The sequence below is a fragment of the Montipora foliosa genome, chromosome 3, assembly GCF_036669935.1.
Source record: "Montipora foliosa isolate CH-2021 chromosome 3, ASM3666993v2, whole genome shotgun sequence".
NCBI classification, from domain to species: Eukaryota; Metazoa; Cnidaria; class Anthozoa; order Scleractinia; family Acroporidae; genus Montipora; species Montipora foliosa.
The window spans coordinates 47,238,743-47,247,212 of NC_090871.1; the positions used below are offsets into that span (position 1 = coordinate 47,238,743).

At 39.1% G+C, this 8,470-nt stretch overlaps 1 protein-coding gene across 1 annotated transcript; it reads right to left on the reverse strand.

Moving 5' to 3' along the window:
- Positions 1 to 2,242: 2,242 nt before the first annotated feature.
- Positions 2,243 to 4,940, reverse strand: LOC137997526 (uncharacterized). The gene has a single exon (XM_068843578.1). The coding sequence runs from the start codon at positions 4,738 to 4,740 to the stop codon at positions 3,859 to 3,861; it is 882 nt and encodes a 293-aa protein (XP_068699679.1). The 5' UTR covers positions 4,741 to 4,940; the 3' UTR covers positions 2,243 to 3,858.
- Between the last annotated feature and the right edge of the window lie 3,530 nt (positions 4,941 to 8,470).

The following is an 8,470-nucleotide window of genomic DNA, read 5'->3' on the forward strand; positions in this document are numbered from 1 at the left end:
CGGCCGGATTTTAATGATTTAAAAACATTTTTACTTAACTGAGGTGAATCCCCTGAATGCAACTCTAACAAAAATCGCAAACATCGTAAGACAGCAAATTTAGCAACAAGACAAAAAAAGCAAATAAAAAAATCGGTTTTGAATGTTTCGTTAATTTTCATACACCTTGATAGCACAGAAGCAGACCCTCAGAAGTAATGCCCAAGAAGATAAAGGTTTGACAAAGTCATTATTTGCCGGCGAAGCCTTTCCACAAGCTAAAGCTCGTTTGTGAATTAAGGCCAACGAAGCGTGATACCCTAATACAAATCTTAACTTCTAGTGTTTTTAGATTTTCTTGTTTAGAGGATACCGATCCAGAAAAATGCATTGTGGCGTATTTGTACTACTGATCAGTTGGAAATTTCATCAGTATAATTTATTGCTTTAGTTGTTACTTTATTCATACTTTATATCATATTTATTGTAAGCTACATATGTTAGATTTGTATTGTAAAGCGCGCGAAAGCATCTTTCTATGATTCGCGCTCTACAGAAAAATTACATTATTATTACTTACACTATGCTCGTGGAGAATATTTGTATTCAAGGCGCATTCTTTGATCGTATAAACTGTACCTTGTCGCTGCAGTTGCGATAGAGTCAAATACATAATATAGATACCAGAAGAAAGGATGTATGTTTATCAAGATGTGCGCAGGAAAACAAGATGGACGATAGTATAACTGAGACCCAGTCTTGATTCTCCTGGTTTCAGTGTCTCGAAGTGAGAAGTGTTAAGAAAACAGACAAGGAATAGTGCAGAATTGTAATATATACCGAGTGTGTTAGTATTCTTTATGAGAACAAGTGTGACGCATAGTAAGTAATTGTAGAATACACAGCCGCTCCCTCGTTCACGAATACGCGGCCTGCAAAGTGGCTAACTGTGGCTACGTGGCTACGCGGCTACGTAAATCTGCATTGTACTCCTATCTCTTGCATGGGTCTTGGATGGATGACGCTTTGATTGTATTTTTTGTGCGGTGGTTTATGGAGATCAGAGCTTAGCCATTGTTTGAACTTAGCCATGAAGCCATGCATGTAACCATGTAGCCAAAGTCTGCGCGTAACAGAGTAGTCGCGTCACCACGTAGCCGCAATTTTTTGCAGTGTTTGAGTGGCAGGGTATTCTACAGCTGAGCACCATTGTCGTCTTTAGTCCCTAAGAATGAACAAAATTGCTGACCTTTAGAAAGCTCATCAATGAATACATAGTGAGCTGTTGATTGGGTTAAATCAGCAGTTAGTTAGTAAGGTTGTCTGTTAGTTAGTTAGTCAGTTGGTTGGTTGGTTAGTTAGTTAGTTAGTTAGTTACTAAGATAGCTAGGTAGTTAGGTAGTTAGTAGATAGTTAACAAGTTGCTAGTTAAATAACTAAGCTTTTATATATCCATACATTTTATTTTCATAATGGGTTGACTAGCACGTATGGTTCGTCAGTTCCCTTCTGGTCTTCCCCACAGCCTTATTATGTACTTAATTTTCGTTAATGGGATTATTATTATTATTATTATTATTATTATTATTATTATTATGTAATTGCAGTGATAATGGAATAAATTAAATTTAAATTAAACTAAAATGGTTGCAGACTGAAGTGTACAACCTGGGTGACACGAAGGTTACCGCCTGCTTGCCATGCATATTACCTTTATCACTTTCCGGCAAATGTTTAATGTAGAATTATACGGGCGCAAGATTATAAGGTAAAAATAAGGCAATTCGAGATAGAGTGATCTCATTGCGTAACTCTTATTTTACTGATTAAATCACAAACTCTTCAATTGATGATGAACAAAATTGCCTTCCCTCAGTTATGTCAAAAGAATGTGTTAAGTGCTTGAAAAAATGTACTAGATTAAAACTGTGGAATTGCTCAATAAAGGTTTTAAAGAAGTTATATTATTTTTCGATCGGTCGTAGCCATTTGACCACAGGCGTAAGCACAACACGCGAGGTTTAAAATATTAACGATTAAGAGGTCGGTAATCGTTCTTCACTATGTTTTGTGACCTCTGCTCAAAGCGAGGCTCATCCATAGAGCATTGCATTCTGGTCGTAGCCGTGATGCATTCTGGTCGCAGTCGCGACGCATTATGGTAAAAACCCAGCAAAGGAGTTGCATAAAAATGCGTTGGAATACAATGTTTATCACCGCTGTTTGTGTTATTTTCTTAATCAAGCTACGATGGCCCAAGAACAAGAGTTTATATGATTATATTTATTTTGAATTCTGATTACTTTGCTGGTCGTCCGCGTTGCTCGCTCCGCTGCAATCACAACAACAAAGGATTAAGTAGTCTCAAATGTGATTAAAACTTAAGGCCCCCGCAAACGAATATACATTGTTGCGGAAACATTGTTTCCCGAAATGCTTCCTCGGCGCGCAAGCGAGGAAACATTTGCTGAGGAAGCAAAATGTTCCTGAACAAATTCAGAAACATTTTTGCTTCCCGGGAAGTAAATTTTGCTTCCGCAACAAATGCCTCCTGAGGCCGCAAACGGGGAAACATTTGCTTCCGCAAAATTGCTTCCGCCACTTTGTTTCCTCGTTTGTGGGCGCCTTTAGACCCAAAGTGAGCCCATCCTTGAAAGATTTGCGATGGTAATTTGCTTCACTTTTCGCAAGGTATACCTGTCTTTAAAACAGAAGGCGATGCTACGACAATCTCGTTCTCAGGGTCCTCTCTTCCTCCCTCGAGGGAGGAAGAGAAAGGGCCCTGGGAACGAGGTTGATGCTGGGGTACATTTTGTTGATAGTGTCATCATTCATTATTGGTAGCCATTGCAACGGTGTATTAAAGTCAGTCGGAGGATGCCGCAAGGCATACCTGGGTATAAAATGAGCTGTGGATTTTCTGTTACCACGATGTTCATGGAACATTGGCAAACGAGCGGCTTAAAATTTATATTTTTCCCAAACATTATAAAAAACTATTCGATTTTGTGATTGTCGGCTACAGCTTTCGATTAGAATTAAGCTAGTACTAGTAATAGTTGACGCTAGAGCTGCCCCCGCTGTTAAGTATAGTTGTACGCAGAATTAAATGCGGAGGGCCCAGGAAGAGGAATGACCGTTTACAAAAGGAGCAGCCTTGGTATAAGGCAATTGATGTTGAAGCGGGGAGAGAACAAATCATTACTGAAAAAGAAAAGACGTTTGGTGTCGTGACAGGATCATCACGGTTTTAGAACAAGAAGCACCCTGCCATTTGCGTTTCCTTTTTTGTACGCCTAAACGTACACAGTAGTCCTGAAGAGAAGAGCCAGATTAAAAGATAATGAGCGACAGTGTTTTAAAACGGTTTCTTTGCGAAATATCTACCAGAGTGAGATGCCAAGCCATCAACAAACCGTGTGGTAATGTTTTGGGGCAAGATATTGTATTTCCAACCTCGACACAAGGTGTCCCAAGTAGACGATCGCTGGGCGTCTTTTTTTCACGTAGACGTCAAAACGGCCAATATCCATATCATCCCACCTGGCGTCAAGACTGTTAATGAAGACTAAGGAGCAAATACTATAGAAGATTCCTTGGTAATAAACCAAATATGATGAGCATCACCTTATAAAAGACTTATTCATACCAACATTTGAACTGAGCTGGTTTCCAAGTTTCAAACACCAAAACAAAACTCGCATGTTTGGTCATTTGTACGGAACTCGACGCCATCTTATTTAAAACGACATTTTGCGATTGAATACACAATACAGAACTTGAAATCATGCACTTATTACTTAGTCTTAAATGCAAATTTGATGATAATCTTCCGAAGAAATTTGTGCCATGTTGCTGTAATCGCTCTTGGGTGAGCTGTCAGTACTTGACAAGGAACATGTTCCTGACGTAAATCTTTTTCAACTTATTAACGTTTACGTTAAAATATCTGTCGTTGAAGAAATCCCCTTTTCTTATCCAATTCTCCTTACTTCTCCATCCCATATTCAATACAGCCGATACACTGTACCTACTCCGTGCCATTTCATATCTCTTAGAAGTGACCGTATAAGAGATGACTTTGCTTCGGGGATGATTCGATAATTCCAGCACTGTTTTTCCGAGAAGGATCGAGGGTGCATCCATGTAGCGATCTTCCTTAAACTTCACTATCAGCCATGAATTTGGGGGAAATTTTTTGGGAATCTTGCCTTTGAGGAAAATTTTTCCTTGAACACTGACGTACTCTTTGCGATTAACAGCAGGTTTTCTTGTGGTGCGGTCAGCCACAGAAGTTGGACTGAGTGATGTCGAAGACTTTCCGAAGTTAAAAGACGTTTTAGCTTCCGCGCTCGTGTTGTTTCCGTCTGTTAGACCCGTTTCTGTTGTTGGTGGCGCTGCGGCGCTTGTGATTGCGTAAGTGTGATTTTTAATCGCAACCTTCGTTTCCAGAGTCGACGTCAGGCGCAGTTCGACAATTTTAGTTGATTCTTCTTCCTTCTGAATCCATGAAGCTGTTGTTGCCTTAAGATTATTGTCATCTAAAGTTACAGCATCCTCGACGGGCGACGGTCCTTGCTTTCTAGGCACAGGATTTCCTCGCTGTTTGCATTCAAACAAGCACGCAAAATGATATCTCGCGTTGAGTGCAAGGAAAACAAACGTTCCGATAGAAGCCAGTAAGAGGATTGTCAACAAAACCATCAGCCATAACAGAAGCCTATTTCTGCGAACCTTGAAGTCAACCTTGTACTGCTTCATCGCAACGCTGTGCAACGAACTCTCGGTGATGATACAACTTGCGCTTCAAGTACAGACCAAACTAAACTCTCTCGAGTTATGTCTGGAACATCGCCGCCGAATCAATAAACACAACGGTACTTACAGCCAATGAGGGTGACGAAAATTTGACCTTGTCACGTCAATACTCCTGTTGACAAGGAAATCCCTTTAAATGTGTTGAAACGCTCCAAGGAAGGAAGATAAGTATCTTGTGTAAATGATATTAGCGATTTCTTTGCGTGAAAACGTTTATATTTGGATTGTCGGCAATCCGAAAGAAGGATTGCTGCCAATCAAAGCAAATAGTGATTAAACTAAAACGCTTGGCATTTTAGCGAAACCAAGCCCATATCTGGCATGCACCCTTGGAAATTTCGAGAGCGTTGTTTCATAGCTATCTACTAAAGAAATTTCATCAGTTGAAGAGTCGTCTGGCAGTTTGTCAACAACATCATTCTGTCACTGAATCTTCGTTGAGGGTGGTCCACAAATAAATTGGCGTTTACAGCTTTTTGCCACCTGATCTATGTGTTATTTGTGCAATTACAAATTGCGATAAAAACGAAAAGATTGCAAAACTGAACCAGTCGAGATTAAACGAATTTAAGACATTTCAACACCTTACCGCAGGAGCACTTCAGAAAGGAAGTCATCGTAGGAGAAATTCTCGCAACAAATGATTTCACCCACTAAAGCACTCCTACAACAGTGACACAAAAAAATCGTTCTCATCTTTCAATGTTTTAAAATTAATATGGTTGAGACAATGATGACAGTGGTTTCACTTGCCAATCATAGCAACGGCATGGCCATTTTGTATATACTAGAGACGCGTAAAAATTCTTCTCGAACGGACTTGGCCAAACCTTCATTCTGCGTCTGGTATTTAATAGGGTTAGGAGTTTGAGATCTGCGACGCGACGGTAACGAAAACGTCATTTAAAATTGCAAGTTCAGGTTCATTAATCTTTTTCGTCATTATGTCGGTTTGTCTAACTTGTAAAAACTAGTGGAACTTTCCAGCAACTGAATTAGGAGGTGCGGTATTGAAGATACGCAGGAACCCCTGATATACGACAAGAAATTCAAATTCGCTGCCTTTTGTTCACTTTCTCCGCAAAACTTGACAATTGGTCATTTCAAGAAAAAAGTAAAATCGTTCTCTGGTAAAAAGTTTTGAAAAAACTATGAGCTTTCGACAGACTGAACTGCTGCCTTCAACGGATAAAAATGTGTGAAGCCTAAAAGCGAAAGAAATTTAAATATAACGAAAAATTCGCATAAATTAAAGGGTAAAAGCATGTAGTGGAAAGAATGTTTAAAATGCTAAGAAAATTAGTGGTCATTTCACGTCGCAGATTTGCCGAAAACGTGAAAGAAATGTCCAAAAATGAAAAATACGTCGCGTCGTAGATCAATCTTAAACCTCACTGGGGTCATCATGTGCAAACGCCCCTTACTTCCTAGAGATTCAAGTTGGAAATTCCCGTGCATGTATTGTTCCACATGAGCGCCTTATTTGCATAATTTACTGGTGACCGTACGCGCTGGAATGGTGGAATGATGGAACGGAACAGCGGAACTGCACGGAATATTCTAAGACACGGATAATACGGAATATTTTGAAACACGGAATAAACGGAATATTCTAAAACGCGGGATGAGAGGAAAGTTCTTTTTTTCAAACAAATAAACATATTCTGTCCTTAGATACAGTTCGGGTAATCATATCAAGACGAAATTTGGCCAGGGTATTAAGTACCCATCGTAGATTTCTCACATAGATTTTCCTCCAGAATAACATTACCATGACAACGATATTAGGCATTTCTTTGAGCCTTAAAATCAACGTGTATTGTCGCGAGGAAACGTAAAATTATCAGTTTTATCCTACCCAGACTACTCACGGGCAAAGAAATGTATTATTTATATACTCTTTAATTCCGTCACGCCAACAAGCGGAAACGAAACTGCCGGCAAACCCTTCGACAAGAAGTGGAAGGTACTCAAGAAAAGCAAACCTTGTAACATTAGCAAGAAGTGTAATTAATGCCTTTACTATTATCTGCAAGAAGCAGAATATTCTAGAACGCGGGATGAGAGGAAAGTCTTTTAAAAAAGGATATAGATTTTACATTTTATTTTTTCAAATAAATGCTGGTGAGCAGCTCACAGCAACAGACCTACTGTAGATCTTGTCAATTTGCTTTGATTTCTCCGACCGGTTTCGTCTGATTACGCAAACTTAATCAGGGAATTTGAACAAGATGGTTAAAAGGAACTTAATTATCTTTTACCTTATTTACAATTTTAAATCCGTGAGCCCCAAAAATACAAATACATTTTTGTGGATTTTAGTCAAACCCTGTACGTTCTGTTGTCATTAGGGTTTTTCGCTGTTAACACCCTTGCTGAACGTGATTTGTACTTTGCACTTTGTAAATAAGGTATAAAATAAGTTCCTTTTAGCCATCTTCTTCAAACTCGAGCTAGTTGATGAAGTCTGCGTAATCGGACGAAACCGGCCGGAGAAATAAAAGCAAGTTGACAAGATCTGTTGTTGTGTGCTGTTCACTGGTATTATTTAAAAAAATAATTGTAAAGAAGCTGCTTTTGTAATGTAATAAAGCAGTGTTTTTTTACACATGTGGCGTAAAAAAATGGTACCTTAAAAACACGTTTTTTTTACAAGTACAGCCTTCTAGGAACTCATTACTTTACTAGGACGATTACTAACGCATTAATAACAATATACTAACAGTATACTAACGCATACTAACGCCGTGATTCTGTAAGACATGAAGGTGATTGATTTTTGTACGTGGAAATTACAAGTTTCAGTTTTATGTGATTGATGTGATGAAATCTATCGATTACACTTTCTTGCGTAAAATTTGATTTGTGAAACCTAGCTGTAATACGAAAAGACACTGCTGAATTTGATATTAATTAATCACATTAAAACTTTCAATTTTTGACCGGCACAAAATTTGCCACCTCCGTGTCTCAGAAAATTACGACAAATATGCGTTATCCTTTGTCCAACGGTACAACTTCTTGTCGCATGTTTCTGCTTGTGACCCATGCATAGCGATCCAAAATCCTCCGCGTATAACTGGCGTTTGGCTCCGTGAATCAGTCACCGGCATCCACTAGGCCACATGAAAAGAAAGGTCGCTCGCATTATCTGAAGGATGCGATGCAAGGAGACGGACAGTCATGCTTTATTTGGATCAAAGATTTAAAGTTAATTAAAATCTTTTAGATCTTGTGACGTTGAGTTTTGTAAAGAAGACATCAATCGCGGAAGTGCTATCTCGGACACCAATCGAACGTTCTCCATAATGCTTGCAGCTTTTATATATTCTTCATTACAGCGAACGACACAAATGCCTTTCAGATAACTTGAGTCGTTTAACAACCATTACTGATGAAATTCACCCCTTATCCCTTTACAATGTCATTGGTTAAATCCTCCATCAATAGTTCTAAACTACCCAAGGGTTGCTCAAACGCCGGATAGTTTTAACAATGGTGGTACATTCTAGCTAGTTAACTTGCTAACCACTGCTTTGAATGACGTGTTCCAAAATCAGACAAACAACGTGGCGGTCGAGTTGTTTTGTCGGTGGTGTGCAACCGAGGCACAAAAGAATTTGTAAACGAAATTTAAGTTTGCAAGATGGACTCTCTGAGGCTGCCATTAAGT

What these genes read in the sequence shown, in the direction of transcription:
- LOC137997526 (XM_068843578.1), bottom strand. Translation starts at nt 4,740, where the DNA reads ATGAAGCAGTACAAGGTTGACTTCAAGGTTCGCAGAAATAGGCTTCTG.